The sequence below is a fragment of the Hemicordylus capensis genome, chromosome 1 (assembly GCF_027244095.1).
Source record: "Hemicordylus capensis ecotype Gifberg chromosome 1, rHemCap1.1.pri, whole genome shotgun sequence".
Classification (NCBI taxonomy): Eukaryota; Metazoa; Chordata; class Lepidosauria; order Squamata; family Cordylidae; genus Hemicordylus; species Hemicordylus capensis.
This window is the reverse complement of record NC_069657.1, coordinates 227,901,952-227,920,193: the sequence shown is the minus strand read 5'-3', so window position 1 is coordinate 227,920,193 and position 18,242 is coordinate 227,901,952. Positions and strand designations below refer to the sequence as shown.

General features: G+C 41.9%; 1 protein-coding gene across 1 annotated transcript in view; it reads right to left on the bottom strand.

The window, feature by feature from the left end:
- FTCD (formimidoyltransferase cyclodeaminase) overlaps positions 1 to 17,737 on the bottom strand; it is a 33,797-nt gene extending 16,060 nt beyond the window's left edge. The window contains exons 1-8 of the mRNA XM_053287563.1: positions 17,617 to 17,737; positions 12,504 to 12,687; positions 9,899 to 10,027; positions 9,252 to 9,340; positions 7,274 to 7,453; positions 5,295 to 5,432; positions 3,072 to 3,203; positions 2,490 to 2,551 (exon numbers count right to left, since the gene is read on the bottom strand). Of these exons, the coding sequence (XP_053143538.1) occupies positions 2,490 to 2,551; positions 3,072 to 3,203; positions 5,295 to 5,432; positions 7,274 to 7,453; positions 9,252 to 9,340; positions 9,899 to 10,027; positions 12,504 to 12,687; positions 17,617 to 17,670 (968 nt within the window). The 5' untranslated portion in view covers positions 17,671 to 17,737. The remainder of the gene's footprint in view (positions 1 to 2,489; positions 2,552 to 3,071; positions 3,204 to 5,294; positions 5,433 to 7,273; positions 7,454 to 9,251; positions 9,341 to 9,898; positions 10,028 to 12,503; positions 12,688 to 17,616) is intronic.
- Positions 17,738 to 18,242: the final 505 nt, after the last annotated feature.

Sequence of the window (18,242 nt, the reverse complement as noted above, 5' to 3'; positions counted from 1 at the left end):
TTCATCCATCAGGCTGACCAAGGCAGTCTCCACCCCATAGCCTGCCCGAAAGGCAGTCTGAAATGGGTCTAGATCATCATTAGTCAGGATTTTGGATACATACACCAGCAGCAAGATTATTACTTGAATTAAATTGAACTGATTTGGCATTCGATCCATCCTGGATGATGATGCTTGAGGGCTAGCACCAGTGGCAATAAAGGCAGGGTGTGCAGGCAGCTGCACTTCTCCATTGCCATTACTCAGCATCAATTGGCAGGACTCAACTCAGTATGCCCCCTTCTGCACCACAGAAGGGGCAAAGAGTATCAATTGGAACAGAGATTCAGCTGTAGGCCAGTGATGTCCAGGTGATGCAGTCTGCCCCTACCCCTTAGCATCACTGGCTACTATAGATGCGCTGCATGAGTTAAACACAGAGGGTTGTGAGAACACCCTTACGTATTTTCAAAAGAACAACAACCCCAAACTTCTTTCTGATTAATAATGTAGACTAGATTACACAGTTTTCCATGTGTCAGGAGCTATATAGGCAGAAGATATTCTCTTTTGGAGGCACTATACTTTTTGAAGAAATGGATCAACCAATTAGAAAGAAAAAAATGCTTCTAATGTGGAGAAACTGCCTGATAAAATTTGCCCATTTTTCTCCTGGGCAGACCCTGGAATGATAGAAAAATAATTTCTCCCAGGACTGAATTCACTGGGGAAGGAACTCTGAAATTCTCCTCTGAAGTTGATTTTAGATACATTTTGATTCCAGTCCTACCAATTCCTTCCACCTCCCTTCTCTGTGGCTTTGTTTGCAATGTAGAGAGATGCAGGGTGGGGGGCACTTCCGGATGCCTCCTATGGCAAGTCTTCCTTGCACAAATCCACAGATAGATAGATATCTTTATTTTGGTCACTGACCAGCAATAATAAACAGACAACAACTGCAAACAATAATCAGATGGTGAGTTCTTTGCGAATTTTACAAACTATGTAACAGAACTTGGCCACATTCAAGACACTAGAAGTCTTTAAAATTTGGCAACAAATAATCTAAATAAAACTCATTGGTGTGGCCAGGAAATTCCATTTAAAAAGAAGAAATAAAATTAATTCTAATATCCTTGTAAAATGTACAGTAGAGTAATAGATGTGCAGTTGTTTCTATATCTCCCAAACCACAAGGACATAAGCGGGCTGAATATGGTAATTTCTTAAACTTCCCCTCCAAAACTGCAGTGGGAAGTGCATTTAGCTGAGCAAGAGTCATAGCTCTTCTACATTTTGCTGTTGTTAGGTAATTCAGCAGGTTTTACATTTGAAAACTGATTACCTATATAGATCCCTCTAGGCAGCTTGGCTGACTCTTCTTGCATTTCTATATCAAATACACACTGTTTGATGACTGGTATTGCTTGGTCATGCCCCATCCTAATAAGCTCCTCCTGGGAAAAGCCGTAAGATTGTAGCTTCTGTCTTAAGGACACCTTCCATCTCGAAGTATAACTATCTATAAGGGTTAGGGGGGCCAAGCCCACTTGGGGAAATAACGACTTCAACCAAATTACAAACATACTCAGCCAGAGTCTTATTTCTAATCGAAAAACTCCTGCCTCATGTCTGAGAGCTGTATTGGAAACACAGCATGGCACTTGAAATATTGCTCTTATAAATTTGGTTTGGATTACTTCCAGGGGTGTAAAATTCTCATAGGGGCCAAGTTGGGCACCATACAAGAGCTGCAGGCAAGCTTTAGCTGCGGGAATGAAGAGAGGTGAAATAAAAGGACCTAACAGCATTGGCCGATTGCTGGGCATTTTGCGTCACATAATTAAGGTGTGTTCTTCGCCCTCCTGCGGAGTGGAAGTCGACTCCCAGATATTTAAAGGTTCTAACTTGTTCAATTGCATGGCCATTCATAGATGATGAGTGAGACTTAGGTCATTTAGCGAAGACCAGCACCTTTGTTTTGGAGTAGTTAACTTCCAGCGCTTCTTCAGCACAATATAAACTCAGTGAAGCAAGCACCTGCTTCAACCCAATTGGGGTCTGTGCTAACAGGACCATATCATCTGCATAAAGCAGGACCGCCAGATGTTTATTTGCCAATTTGGGTGAGTGGGTATCTAGTTTATTCAGATGGGACATCAAGGGATTTATATAGAAATTAAACAGAATCGGGGCCAGAATACATCCCTGCCTAACACCTCTTTGAGTTGGAATTTCTGCTGATAAATGGCCCCTAGTGCTGCAGCGTACCCTCAGATGGGAATCTTCAAGTAATTTATAAATAAGTAACAATAATCGCTGATCTATGGTAGAGTCCCTGAGTTTTGACCACCGTTTTTCTCTCGAGAGTAGATCAAAAGCTGCTCTAAGATCTATAAAAGGCAGCCTTTGGGCTGCGCACAAATCCACAAGTATCAGCCCAGCCTAATTCTTCAGAGGGGCAGTCCCACTCCCAACAACAGCAACAAAGAACATGAAAAGATCCCTACTCAATTATGCGCTCCTTGGGATTGAATGAAGACAAAGAGTCGAGCCCCAATCGGTTGACCACCTGCAATAAAATAATATCTAAGTTCATAGAAGCTCATTTCAGATTTACAGAGATGTATTGCTTTCATAAAACAATAGCCAAATGCTTTCATAGATAAGAGAAACACAGTAACAGAGTTATAATTCTATAGATGTGGGGAAAACATTGCTACAGAGTGGGAGTATTTATAGACAATAAAAGATGGCAATTCCAGGACTCTGAAAAGCCGATGCCTTAAGAGGGTGAGCAGGTGGGTTGTTGCTGCAAAGTCTTATGAAGGCAGGTGAAAGTATCTAGCAAATGAAAAGGAACATGGAATGTCCTCACAATGAGGGCTACTGATGAGAACATACATTTCAAATAATAAAAAAGAAATAAAGAAACAGCCTCTACCTTGATATGGTTTTTGGAAAGGCAATTAAAATGTAGATCAATAATGTAATTGTTACATTAATCAATGTATTTTTTCACAGGACTCTCAAGTATTTTGTTCCTTTTTATTTCCTAAACCCAGGATAACAAATGAATGTTGAAAAGTTACCAGTCTGATTTTATGTTCCTCCTCAAGGACGAAGAGATTTTCTTTGTTAATATAAAATTCCGCTGCATCCAACAAGGCCTTTTTGGGGACCAGACCCACGAGCTGAGATCCCACCACTGGCAGATTCAGAGCCTAGAAGCAAGAAGTGGGATTTGACAACCCATCACATAGTCAGTATATGGCAGTCCACTCCATCTGGTGTGGAGCAGGTATGGAGCATGTCAGCTATTTCCATAGAGACTGCAGCACTGGAGTCCATGACAAAGGTGGTCTCCTCAATTTTCTGTCCACAAAATCTCACTACTGCACCGATTGCAGAAGAAGCCCAATAACGTGGTATGATCACTGCTGGGTGCTTTCCAGATTACACCCCACAACAGTGTCACTACATCTCCATTAAGTGTGCCTGTGTATCAACATCACAGTCCCTGCGCTGCCAACAAGATGCCATTCTTATTTCGGATGCCTTCTTTCGGATTTTGTCTTTGCGTTACATTGCTACAACGTTGTTAAAAAAATGCTGTATTTTCCCATTGTAGGAGAATTTCACAAGCTAGAAAATACTGCTCCCCCTGCTGGTGGCTTTCTTTACAGTTTCAAGATGATCCTGCCAAGCCAAAGTAAACTACTGCTGTTGTAGAGTGTAGTCTGGAAAGCACTCTGGCTCCTAGTAAAAATGCCGATACTGTGAATTTTTGAATATAATCCCAACTTGCTTAGCAAGAATGATTTGTGATGGGCTGCAAAAGAGCTTGCTTTGGAAAGAGAAGGCTCTTCCTAGCTACTTGGTAGATATTTTTCCATGAGCAGCCCCCACACAGCTAGAAGAATAATTAGATGACCCAAGCACATGGGTGGGGGCCAATCATATGGTTCTGACCATGATGTTGGCACTCCTCCAAGAGGGGGTACCAATTCTGTGGTAAAGTTCCACACAAGCAATCCCTGTCCATGTGGTCGGTTCATTTGAACATTTTCCCAGTCATGGAGGAGCTGCTCACAGTGGCTCCTACGCAGCAAGGGTAACATTTACAGGGCCCTTTAAGGAACTAACCATTTTAAAGAGATTTCCAAGATTTTCCTAGGTTAGGAACATCAGAAGCTGCCTTATACTGAGTCAGACCATTGGTCCATCTGACTCAGTATTGTCTACCCAGAATGGCAGCAGCTTCTCCAGGGTTGCAGTTAGGAGTCTCAGCCCTATCTTGGAGATGCCAGGGAGGGAACCTGGGACCTTCTGCATGCAAGCATGCAGGTACTCTTTCCAGAGTGGCCCCATCCCCTAAAGGAAATATCTTACAGTGCTCACACATGTAATCTCCTATTCAAATGCAAACCAGAGTGGATCCTGCTTAGCAAAGGGGACAATTCATGCTTGCTGCCACAAAACCAGCTCTCCTCCCCTTGGTTTGTGAATCTAGTCACAAACCAAAGAGTTCATCTATATGGACTTTCTAAGGCTTTCCAAGGTGGCTGTCAAACATTTTTCTATAATTTTAAATGCAAAGAGGCATTTTCCATTTGCATTTTTTGCATATTTTTGCATAAATGGCAAAAATATGAGCAATTGTAGTGGGAGATATTTTTATTTGACTGTGACAGAAATATAGCTATAACAACCAGGCTGTTCAGAATACAGAACAATAACAATACTTAGCTGCTTTTGAGTGGACAGAGAGTTTCACATATGAGTATGTTGTAATCATTACAACTGTGTAAGGTGAGTGGGTATTATCTCCATATTGCCAAAAAGAAGCAAGTAATTGCCTAAGTGAGTTCATGGTAGAGGCAATATTTGAATCAGGAACTTTATTTATTCATGCATTTGTTTGTTACATGTATATCTGATCTTTCTTCCATTATGTAACTCAAGGTGGTGTGATCATGGGGTTCCCAAGCTCTGACCAGACCTAAATCTACTTAGCTTCAGTGAGGTGACTGAATCGTGTGCCCTCAGATCATGCCCTGAGACCCCAAGGATTTCCGAATTGATAATTCAATCCCTTAGCCACTAGCTATGCTACATCAACTTTCTACGTGCAGAGGCTATAACTAATGCAGTCTCACAGCTTGTGAGCCAGTGCTTCTCCTGTCCTTAAAGAGCTGCTGCCACGTGTCTTGAAATGTTTTCATTCTTTGTACTTGGGGCTTTCAGTGCTGGTTGGGGTACATTTTTCTGAAGGAGGCTGGTTGCTCTAAGTTAAGCATCCTTATACAACTTGCCTGAGCATCAATGCAGACTTCCTCATAGACTGTGTGGAGGGGAGTGGTTTCAAAGTCCAAGAGATTTGTAGACACTTGAGCAATATTTTCCTCATCCAAATACCAGCCTATTCCTTGAACCTGCTTCAACCGCCCAGGCTGCAAAGGACAAACAGAAACAGCTCATTCTGTATCTTCAGCTTGGCATAACCTCAAGCAGGAATATGAGCCCATATTTTCAGCCTTAGTTACGAAGAGCGACAATTTTAAATTCTTACAGTGCCTCCAAAATATTTCACTTTCAAGGCAATGGGAAGCAAATCTGTTTTACAGTGGTTCCGCTCCTACCTCTCGGACAGATTCCAGATGGTGTCGATTGGAGATTGTTGCTCTTCAAAATCTGAGCTTAAGTATGGTGTTCCTCAAGGCTCCATACTCTCTCCAATGCTTTTTAACATCTACATGAAACCGCTGGGAGAGATCATCAGGGGATTTGGAGCTGGGTGTTACCAGTATGCTGATGACACCCAGATCTACTTCTCCATGCCAACTTCTTCAGGAGTTGGCATATCCTCCCTAAATGCCTGCCTGGAAGCAGTAATGGGCTGGATGAGGGAGAATAAACTGAAGCTGAATCCAGATAAGACGAAGGTACTTATTGTGCGGGGTCGGAACTCTAGAGACGATTTTGATCTGCCTGTTCTAGACGGGGTCACACTTCCCCAAAAGGAACAGGTTCGTAGTCTGGGACTACTTCTGGATCAACGTCTCTCCTTGGTTTCTCAGGTTGAGGCGGTAGCCAGGGGTGCTTTCTATCAGCTGCGCCCATTTCTCAAGATCAATGACCTCAAAACAGTGGTACATTTGTTGGTAACCTCCAGACTGAAGAGAGCGTCTTCTTCGCTATGAGCCCCACCAGCCGCTGAGGTCACTTGAGGAGGTCCATCTCCAGTTGCCACCCACTCATTTGGTGGCTACACAGAGACGGGCCTTCTCAGCTGCTGCCCCGAGATTGTGGAATGCGCTCCCTGCTGAGATACGATCCTCCCCATCTCTGGCAATTTTTAGAAAACACCTGAAAACACATCTCTTCAACCAGGCTTTCTCAGCTTTTTAAAACTTGTTTTTAAATTGTTTTGGTTATTTAATTGTTGTTTTATGATGTTTTTAATTGTTAATCATTGTTTTATGTTTTATAATTTTTGTTTAATTATTAATTGATTTTAATGGTGTTTTAATGTAAACCACCCTGAGCCTTTTGGAAGGGTGGTATAAAAGTTTTAATAATAAATAAATAAATAATAAATCACTTCAACACATGCCAGAAGGAGATCCATGTAAGTCTGCTGCAGCGAAACCAACAAAGAATTGTGTGACATCTTAAAGTGTAACATGTATTGTGGCATAAACTTTTGTGAACTAGAGTCCATCACATGCATGAAGCATATCCTCAGTGGGCAGGTATGCATAGGTATCGTGTGGATTTGTGATTATTTATCAAGGCGCCAAAAGGAGCTACCCACTCCAGTTATGGAGTAGAGTGCAGAATTTAGTTGTTGCAGTTATTCAAAGAACATGCATGTAAATTGTTGTACAATCTAAGCTAAATAGGTTTATTGGTGAAGTATATTTGAGATAGGACAGACGTATCCTATATATCAGCTACATAATGGATAGGTATGGAGAGAGAGATGTTTCCATCTGTTCTCTAAGAGGAAAGGAAGATGACTCACTCACTACAGGAAGTACCTGAGGAGTCAAGGCAGGAGTCATAGAGTAGAGGCAAGCAGGGACAGATAAGGAGACCCTGACTAACCACCTCTACTCCCAATGTCCCTAGTGGTCATTAGGATAGTTGGTGCAAAAGCTCAATGCACTGGAACTCCATCTACATGGAACTCCATCTCCAACATATCAAGATAGAAATGGTAAACAGTGCAGTCAAAAGACACACAAGACAAGATTAGCAAGTGACCCATTTACAGCATCACTCATTGTACCTGTTCTTTTCCACGGCCCTGCTCCCGAATGTTAAGTGCTATCCTGTGTGCCAGCTCTTTCGTGCACAGCATGTTGATGTTGTATGCTATGAGGAATTTCCGGGCACCTGTTACTGTTGCTCCCCACCTTGGAACAAAATCTGCAGAGCCAAAATCAGGAGCCCATTCTACCTTTTTGAGCTTGAACAAAAGGAAGGAAGAGAACAAGGATTATTCCTGTAATAAGAATATACTCGTGGTTAAAGGGAGTCAACCAGGTAGTTGGCTTCCTGCACATTATCACATTTTAGAGAAAATTGTAATGTCTGAGAGTGGACTACTTCAAACAAACTTGAAAGGATTATTCTTCCTCTCTGTGTTGACGATATTATACTCTTTAATCACACTCCATGTTTCCTGTGCCAGAGAGAGAATGGCTTCACACAACTGCTTGCAAGCCAATAAGTAAATGAACATTTGAGGGAAATTCCGGGAACCAGAAGCATTTGTGCCCGATGGGCATGAAGTCTGAATCTGCACAAGTTACTGAGTTCCACCCAACCTTCGCCTGAGGTCCTCCACCCAACTTCATCACATGCATGAAGCATATCCTCAATGGGCAGGTATGCATAGGTATCATATTGATTTGTGATTATTTAGCAAAGTGCCAAAAGAAGCTACCCACTCCAGTTACAGAGTAGAGTGCTGAGTTTAGTTGTTGCAGTTATTTAAAGAACATGCATGGAGATTGTTGTACAATCTAAGCTAAATAGATCTTGGGTGAAAGGATCTTGGGTGAAAGTCAGGTGGAACGCAGTAATGTGGCATGGGAACCAGACGGGTGGGCCATGCTCTTTGGGAGCACTTGTCTCCCAGGTCCCATAAATGTTCCCTATAGAATCCAGAGGAAAGAGTTGTGGTATGCATGGACAAGGCAGTGGAGAGGAATCAGAAATATTAATCATTTAGTTAAATAGATATTATCTGCAGAGAGGCAAGTGCAGACTGCTTTTTCATTCTCTTGCTGCTGGCTGTTGGTTAGTCCTGCCTCTACTCCAGGACTGTCATAAAAATAACGAAAGCACTGTTCAAAAGCTGACCTGATCAATGAATGGATTAACCAAACACACAACATCCCCTTACTTATTAGCTTGCCAGTGGTCAGCCCAGAGCACTGCAAATAGTCACTGTCCCTCCGTAAACAAAAAACATAATAGGGTAAGGAGAGGAAGACATAGCGCACTGTGCATATATACTGCTTTCACTTCATGGAGGGTGAAAAATACATTTTAAAAAATCTTGAAAACTGCTGAACTGGCCCTCAGAATTTGTCATCTGCTGAGAGAACCAGAAATGGAACAATTTCACACTTGCTAACTCCTGCATTGTGATGAGTCACACAACTTTCCCCCCTGAGATATAGACAAAACAAGCTGACACTGTCAATCATTTTGCAAAGGCTGATAAAATTCATTTGCAGACATGAGCCAAGTGGTTTTCAGGTAGTCTTTTCATTTCCAGTAAAATGCTCCTTGAGTTGATTCTGACATAACCTGTTTTTTTCCTTTTCCCTTTGTGGAAGAAAATCCATGCAGAAATACAGATTAAACAATGTCAGAATGCACAATCCACGTGGATATTGCAAGAAAGTTTAATGAGCTGCGGTGGGAGGGAATCTCAAATGAGCCACCTGGCATTGCTTTAGGAACTAGTAGGACACAAAGCAAGAGCCTGAAGCTGCAGCCACCTTTTGCTCAACATCCAGCCTGAAGAGAAGTTCTTGAGAATTCAAACCTCATTGTTTTTAGTTGGTCCTAACAAAGGTAACCCTATTGTGACTTTTGGATTTTTGGACCTACATTTTTTTGCCAGTCTTATTTGAACTCTAAACTAGTCCAAAATAATTCCAAACATCTTCTTCTTTCAAGGTCTTGAGACCTGAACAATGTCTCTGATCAAAGCAGTACTTTTATCATTATAAGCAACGGAAACATCTTACTTTCTCAGGGAGGGCTTCATATTCTCCTGTTCGGATGGCTGGCAAGGACCTTCTGCTCTCCTTCAAAGCTGCTTCGCCATACAAATACACTGCAAGGAAATGCCTGCTTTATAGAGGAGGGTTGTGGGACCTGGGCTTGCCAGCTTGCAACCCAGAGAACATAGTTTTACTTGGAGAAGATGTCTGCACAAGGGGCCTATGAAGACACACACCAGTAGGCTTCAGACATGTGATCCATCCCCTTAAGCTTTTCAAGGGTACTGATGCCACATTTGGAGCTTACAGATGTAGGCCCCTGTGCAAAGACACATGAAAGTCACAACAAGGAGATGGAGCCAGTAGGTGCAATCCCAACTGTACCACTATGTGTATACCTGCAGCTCCTATATGCAGAATGCCAACATGCACGGCATATCTATCTATCTATCTATCTATCTATCTATCTATCTATCTATCTATCTATCTATCTATCTAGTATATGCTGAAACAAAGTGTAGTACAAATCAGAGCATAAAAGGATAAAAGGGATTAGGGGAGAGGCAAATTAGAAGCAGGTCCCAGAAGGGCCATTTTGTATGGGCATTTGCTGGACGGCAAGCTGCTGTCTCTCAATGCAAGTTCCTAATCCCTTGTGGTGGATAGCTCACCAGGGACATGAAGTTCATCTGCCAAACGCTTCCCAAAAAGATTGGCGCAGTGAACACAGTCTTCCATAGTGACGTTCCTCACTGGGATGAAAGGGCACACATCCAGAGCTCCCATCCGGGGATGTTCACCTAGGACAGCAAAGCAGGGCTTCAGAGATGATGCATAGGGAGGCCAGAAGAAATAAAATGAGCGGCCATAGAAAAGGAAAGCTTGAGTTTAGAGAAAGCTGGACTTTCACGTGACTCCATGTGTTCAGTAAACTGAATTTGAGGACTAAGGATCAGGATCATGGACAGTCCTGGTGAGACTGAGAAAAATGAATTAAATTGACTTTATTTGTACTAGGAGGTCAGTTCTTCCAGACAAAAAGTGACATACTACAAATTCAGGGTTGTACCTCAAAACATTGGTTAGAAATAAGTCATGGGGTATTTTTTCTACATTCCAGCAAGTGGTCTGGGGGCACCCACATTTCCTTATTCACATCTCCTCATTCACTTATCACACAAGGGGGGTGGGCTCCGTCTTTTACAACAAACATTGCACGGGAGACCAAGGAGTCTTGAATCTGGCCCCCATCCACATTACCTTTCCGCACCCTGTTGCCCCCAGCACTCTTTTCCCAGTCCAGCTCCAAGACCAGAACCGAGGCAAGCTGGGAGGAAGATGCCTGAAGTAAAATAACATGACACCTGATGGTGCAGCGGGGAAGTAACTTGCCTAGGGAGCAAGAGGTTGCCAGTTCAAATCCCCGCTGGTATGTTCCCCAGACTATGGGAAACACCTATATCGGGCAGCAGCGATATAGGAAGATGCTGAAATCCCCACTGGCACTATATTGGGCAGCAGTGATATAGAAAGATGCTGAAAGGCATCATCTCATACTGTGTGGGAGGAGGCAATGGAAAACCCCTCCTGTATTCTACCAAAGACAACCACAGGGCTCTGTGGTCGCCAGGAGTCGACACCGACTTGATGGCACAACTTTAAAGGAACATGCAAGGACCCCTGTGGAGGAAAGGAGCTGGGGGCAATTGGGGGGGGGAGTAAGGGAAGGACTAAGCACTTTTCTTCATCTTCCACTGCTCAAAACTGTGCCCTCTCAATTTGCTTTCCCATTTGAAAAATGTCTGTCCAGGAAGGCTGTGCATTGTATTGAACCAATAACCAGGTCCAAGGCAATGCAAGCCCTGTTGGGGCATTTTTTAAAGCGAACAATTCCATTGAAAAATGTAACTTATACTGGCAAACTATCTGATCCAGTATTGAAACATATCAGTATCATATTGAATATTATCAGAGCATGACGGGGGCCTATCGTGTAATGAAGAGCCCACTTTTGAAGTGATCATCTGCCTTGCATTTGAAGCTGCTGCCTTCCCCTTCCTGGTCTTACCCTAGAAAAGGCCCAGTAATGCACCAGGAAAAGGATGCAAAGTCATGATGTTGCTTTCTTTCCTGGTGCATTCTTCTAGGGTAAGACCAGGAAGGGGAAGGCAGCGATTTCAAATGCTCCTGCTGGGGCCTGACTGCAAAGCAACTGATTACTTTGCAGAAGCCAGTTCTTCGTTTAAAAATAAGCCCCTGTCTGATCCTATGCATTGAGCTGATACCAATTTTCGGCTCAATAAGATCTTTGCTACTCCCTGCATCATTAATGAGAATGGCCAGGATCTGCCCAATAATAAAGAAGCTACTATCTGAGTTTCTTTATTCAAAATTACTCTATCCAAATTTTTACATATAAAGTGCAGTTGACCCCAAATTTCTATCCAATGATTAAAACTAAGTCCAAATGAAGGTCAAATCAAATGCACCTTAACCCCAGATACCATTTAAAAAGCAAAAATGCCTAAGAGTAAAAAATAGTTGAATGTGATACCATTCCTTGGTATTTTTTAAACATTTCAAAGTAACACTTTAGAGTGACCCAGTGTGGTGCCATGGATGGTGTTGGACCTCAATTCCAAAAAGCAGCTCTGGCAGCATGAACAACAAAGAGTCTCGTCACACCTTAAAACACACACACATATTGATTGTGTATCCTGGGTAGACAGAGTCACCAATTTAGAAGTTCTGAGAAGAATGAATAAAAACATGGAAATTTTAAAAACAATAAAAGAAAGGAAACTGGAATATTTGGGGCAAGTGATGAGACATCAGAGATATCGTCTTCTGCAATTAATATTGCAAGGAAAGATTGAGGGCACGAGGAGGGCAGGAAGAAAGAAAACATCATGGTTGAAAAACCTTAGAGACTGGTATGGTAGATGCAGAGTCAAAAGATCAAGTAGCCTTAATGATAGCAAACCTCCAATAGGAGAAGCAACTAAAGAAGAAGAAGATTGTGGCATGAGCTTTTGTAAACAAGAGGCTTGTTCCAGATGCTTGATAAATGCATCTGCCCAGAGAAATGCATCCGCCCAGGGAACTCACGTTTTGGGCAGTATAAAAATGTGATAGATAGATAGATAGATAGATAGATAGATAGATAGATAGATAGATAGATAGATAGATAGATAGATAGTAAAGCAACACATACCACAAAAATTTGGGTGTAAGTTTCCAATTGCCTATTATATCATCCTATCCCATTCTAATTACCTTTATGTTTTGACATGTCAATTAGCTGAAAAGCTGTTCTGGCCGCATTCAGTGCACCCTCAACGACATCTTCAGGCCTCCCAACAAAGGTATAAACTGTCCGATTAGTGGAAGGGCCAGAATCTACATCCAGGAGCATACAGCCCGCTGTCTGAGAGATTGCTGCACCAATATCATCTATCACCTGTACCAGAACATTGCCTGTTAGAGATTTTTAACATAATTGTCCTCATTAAAATTCATATCACTTCCTTTAAATTGGAATCCCAGGCCTACAATATGCTAAAATCCTTAATATTCTGCAGACTCCATTCATTTGATCATTAATAACTTGGAAATATACCTACATAGGAACATAGGAAGCTGCCATATACTGAGTCAGACCATAGGTCCATCTCACTCAGTATAGTCTACACAGACTGGCAGCAGCTTCCCCAAGGTTGCAGGCAGGAATTTATCTCAGCCCTATCTTGGAGAAGCCAGGGAGGGAACTTGAAACCTTTTGCTCTTCCCAGAGCAGCTCCATCCCCTAAGAGGAATATCTTACAGTGCTCACACTTCTAGGATTCATATGCAACCACGGTGGACCCTGCTTAGCTAAGGGGACAAGTTATTGGTAAAATGAAGCAATCCAAAGGGTTGAGCCACTGGACAAAGCATTGTCAGAGCATACTCAGGGATACTCAGCACTCTATCTGCAGATGTACAATTCCTTGTTTGGGATCCAGACCGGAAGAAACTGGTTCTGCCACTACACCGTGCTGTCTGACTGGTGCTGGTGATTTCACAAACCCACCTCCTCTTTGCAGCAGGCCAGTAGCCAGAGGGGGCTAGGGCAGACCTGGTCTTATTTAAGTGATTTTTATTGAATTAACGAAAGGCATTGTTTTAGACAATTGCAGATTCTGTAGACTTTTGCACTACTTCGACATCACTGTTCCCTCTATGGCATGTACACTTGGTCACGCTCACAAGTTTTCTGATGTCTGCTCAGTTAATTTTTGATCCCGCTCAAGTTGAATCAGGAATGCCCCACTCTGAATGCAGGTGCACACACAATGCCTTGATACTCAGAACAAAACTCATTCCTCACAGAGATGAAAAAAATTAGAGGGTCCACTGTTTAGCATATGCACATGTGATGTGGCATAAATGAAATAGTATGCCAGGATGTTATCCAGACCTGGCTTTATGCCGCGGGGTATCCAAGGGGTGAATCTACTTTACAGCAGTTTAATTGGGGGGATTAAATGGACCCTTCACATTATGGCTGGCTCCTCTCTGCGCTCCCTTAGGATATTTTTCCTGTGTGCATTCCCACAGCTTGCTCCGGGGGTTTTCTCCAACCAATCCGAGAGGACGAGGTGAGAGGAGGCAAGATGCCATGCCTCCTCCCTCCTCCCTCCTCCTCCTCGTTATTTTGACTGTGTTGCAGAACAATGGACAGGACAAGCTGCCATGCAGCGCCCTCTGCTGACAGTTGTCCTGAAAGTTCACCCAGGAGATACATAGTACAACAACAAAACCAAAGTGTGAACTTTGGGGGGGAGGTGAGTTATCAGTAATTCCCCCTTCACACATCGCAAGAGAAGCGTTGGACATATCCAAAACCCCAATTTTTAAAAAAGGCACCAACAGCAGATTTTTTAAACTCAAGCATGATCCTAGACTAAGCTGAAATGTGCAAGGGAAAACCCAAAGCATGTGTGAACTGCTCTCCAATAACTCGCATAGAATTCGGGGCCAATCCAGGCAATGTGTGAATGCACACTCCCCATGCTAGAAGAGCTTCAAGCTTAAAAAAAAACCTGTGTGGAAGACTTCCAGGTCTAACTGTTTTTCTCCTCTAACCACAGCCTAATGAAAACTAAATACTTTGCAAACTACTAAAATAACTTTTAATTTTTTTTTAATTTTTATTTTTTTCTCAGCCCATGAATGCTTCAATGGTACATGTACCCCACACCACAAATTGGCTAGATAAACTGACAACCTTTTTTTTTTTTCTTCCTTTGCTCTCCCCTCTTGAACTTTAGGCTGGCTATGGGTCTGCTTTGCAATTGTTTTAAAATGGAATCTACTTTCAGCTTTAAAAAAAAAATTTAATAGGACTTCTTAAAGCAACATCTGTTTACCTGAATAAATATTCATGTTACATTTGAAAGAATAATAGAAGGAGGGAGAATTGTCCTTCAGAAAACAAAGAGAGGAGCAGGACAGGCCACTGAGATCAACCTTTGCACCACCGTTAAATGCATTCCTTGAATGCATTGTGAAGGGGGTAGGGAGCCACTCAATAGTGGAGGGAAAGCCATAGGATTCCATTTCAAAGGTATGTACATACCCCAAGGTGAAAAGAGTGTACAGTTCATGAAAATGAGCCCCCACCTTCCAAAGACCCTCAGCCACATGGAAAGGGTTGCTCCTTAGGAAAGGGGAAAATTGAAATCTGGGGACTGGAAGCAGATGCAGGTAGGAGTAACCTGGAGTATACATACTTGGTTCTACAGACTCATGGATACAGCACTGCCTGTGCTAATTCCAATGATGAGCTTAAACATGTTGGAAAACCTTCAAATCTGCCTGAATGTGTCTTCAAAATATGAACTATAATTACATTTGACTTGCTGTAAACTTGTTGGACCTTCTTTTGGTCAGATGAATATTGTTACATCTTTAAAGGAACCCTGAAGGATCAACCTTTATCCCCAGCTCTCACCCCCATATTATCCATGCCTTGCCTGCCCACGGGTCTGCTTGCAGGACCCTAGAAAGCAAGATTATTGCCAATTATGCAGTTTCATACACATTTGCTTCTTGTTTGACATCCACCACCTCCCTATATTTCTTCAGGGTTACTATTCTGTTGCTGGAATGTAGCATTTGCTCATACGACAATATTTTATATTTTGACAGATGAGATTAATTAAGAAATGTTATGGAACATGACTGCATATTGCAAAAGGAGTTTTGCAGCATGACATATTGATGGGGACATTAAAAAAGCTGTGTTTAATGAAAAGCTGTGTTTTGCCCTTAGCACAAGAGATGCCATTTTGTTTTCTGTAAGAGACTGTTTTAAGCTATTGGGGAATAAATGATGAAGGAATAAAATGCAAGCAACGGAGTTTCAAAATGACTTTAGAAGTATTTCTGTGTCAAAACCGCAAACAATTGGCTAGACGGAGCAGGATGTGCTTTTGACATTTGACATATAGGCAATTGAGAAATGCTTGAGTCTGCGAGACCACAATAGGGAAAACGGGAAGTGGAGAACAGGTGGTGTGATAACATGTCTGGAGAAACAACTTATTTGAATATAGCCAATAGCATTGATTCTACAGAAAAGGGGAACTGAGGGAGGGGGCTTGTTGCTTGTCACTGCTTGTTGTTAGAGTATAAAATTGCTTGTAACTTCTTCTGCGGGTGTGCCACTTCTTGGGGTGCGCACCCAGTAGCTTTGCTTGGCCAAATAAAGATACTGACCAGAATCTCCTTCTTGTCTTTTATTAATTGGCATAATCAAATAAAGGGCAAGAATCGGGCCTTACCCAGACTAGCTGGGAGGGTGCAAGCCTTCCCTGGTAGGCGGGACCCCAACAATATAATACCCATTGTGCAATTTTTGTGGCTGCGCAACAGCACTCTTGCACAATTGTGTAAACACTATGTTTCTCTGTGGGCATAACACTGTGCAGTATATCAGCTAGAGAGAGGAAAGTGGGGAGCTCAGATGAACATTTGGTCCCCAGGCTTCTAGGTCTTAAAAAGGCCCTTGTTCAAGATACTGTATATGCAGAGAAGGTGTGTGGTAGCAGATTTATCCTATTAACTCTTAAAATGCAGCCTCTACATGGAAATTAGAAATGAATTGTTAAAACTTTTGCTGGATAGAGCAGTACAATTATCATACAAAAGTGCAGCTACTTAGCAGAGATGTTATATTTGAATGTAACCCATAGGATGCCTGCCTTTGCTTGCGTCTATAAAGAGCTTTGCTACTAAAAATTCCTGCAATCTCAAAATGGCTAAGACTAATATGAACATATATCAAAGCAGAGTTTAGATTAGGTGGGCTTGTTCTAGTTTGGATATATTGTTATGCATTGCCCTTTTACTTTGCCATTTGCACTATTTTATTATTGATTGTAATGTGTGTGTGTGTGTGTGTGTGTGTGTGTTTTGTTCACTGTGACCTTCGGTCCCACCTAAACAAATATTGGATTAAGCACGTACATACCAAATACAGCATTCGAGATGATGAGAGAGTTTATATACCATTATAATTTTGAGGAAAGACTTAGGTCAATTATTCCCAAGTCCTTTTACAACAAAACATTAGGAGAAAGAAGACTTTAGATTGCTATCTGTGCTGGACATTGAGAGAGTTCATTTACAAGATTATTCTATTGGAGCTGCCATTACACAGTGAAAGGATCGCCTTTCCCTTTTTTCTTCCTCTCACCTTTGTAATCATGCACATTTTCTTTACAAAGCAAAAGCTCTGTAGTATTGGGTCACATAAAGTTGATGTTTAGACACACTCCCCCCACCCTCAAGAGTCAGAGACAGGGCTTATAATCTAGATAAGATAAAAAATAGCATACATATACTTCAATAAAGAAATTTCAGATGGGTACTACTAATAAAAGTGAGCTTCCAAACAGTTATCTGAGAGCTTTTTGGTCAATCAAATAATTGTTAATGATTAACTGAATGTTACATTTTCCATTTTTAGCATTTACATTTCAAACCACTCTCTCCTCAACTCTCTATTAATTTGCTTTGGGCCACTGAATATATTACACATCAAATGAATTAACACAGAGAAAATAGAGGCTTTGTAGTATTATTTAGGATGATGATAGATATAGAAGCATTTCTGTCAAGGTAAAAAGTACAAGGAAAAAGATTTTATTTCCAAGTTCCTTTCTCATGCTCAGTTTATGGAAATAAGCTTACTTCCAACTGGCAGCTCAGGCTGGCAAAAGTAAGTAAAAATAAAAATGTAAAAGTAAAAGTAAAAATGTTAGAAAAACATTTTTTACAGTTGGCCAGTATCTGCATTGCCATAAACTGGGTCTCTTAGTCCATTAAATAATTCAGAACATACCTCTTTGTTGTTGCCTTCAGAAAAATTGGGGACACACTCTACTAATTTTGACATTGTTCTGATTTCCCCCCCTCCACTTGTGGAGATTCCAAGACTGGAGGTTCCTGGATGTTTGTTTCCTCTGCCCTTCTAGCGGGAGCGTTTAACTTCAGGACTTATGGAACACAGCCAGATCTCTTTCTCAGTCTGTACGGTTTCTGATTAACTATCCCAAGTTGTATCAACAAAGGGAAAGGAAAGGGAAAGAGAGGAAAGGGAGAGGGATGACTCACATGACAGGACCACTCTGCATTTTATGTCTGAATAAGTCATTTGTTATAAGCACAAACCAGCTATCACCCAAGCAACCTTAAGAAGAAGAAGAATGGCATTAAAATTACAATTTGCATCCGTGGTAAAAGACTCAAGTAATACATTCACTGTCTGTACCGTGCAACAATCTGAACTAGAAGATATATCTACTTTAGGGTCTTTGGCTTTGGCCCTTCAGCTGTTTTTGGACTACAGTTCCTATTGTGCCCATCCGCAGTGGCCAGTCGTCAGGAACTATAAGAGTTGGAGTCCAACATCTGCAAGAGGGCTGGAGATGTGCAGCCATGGTCTACATACAAAATGGGTGGGTGAAT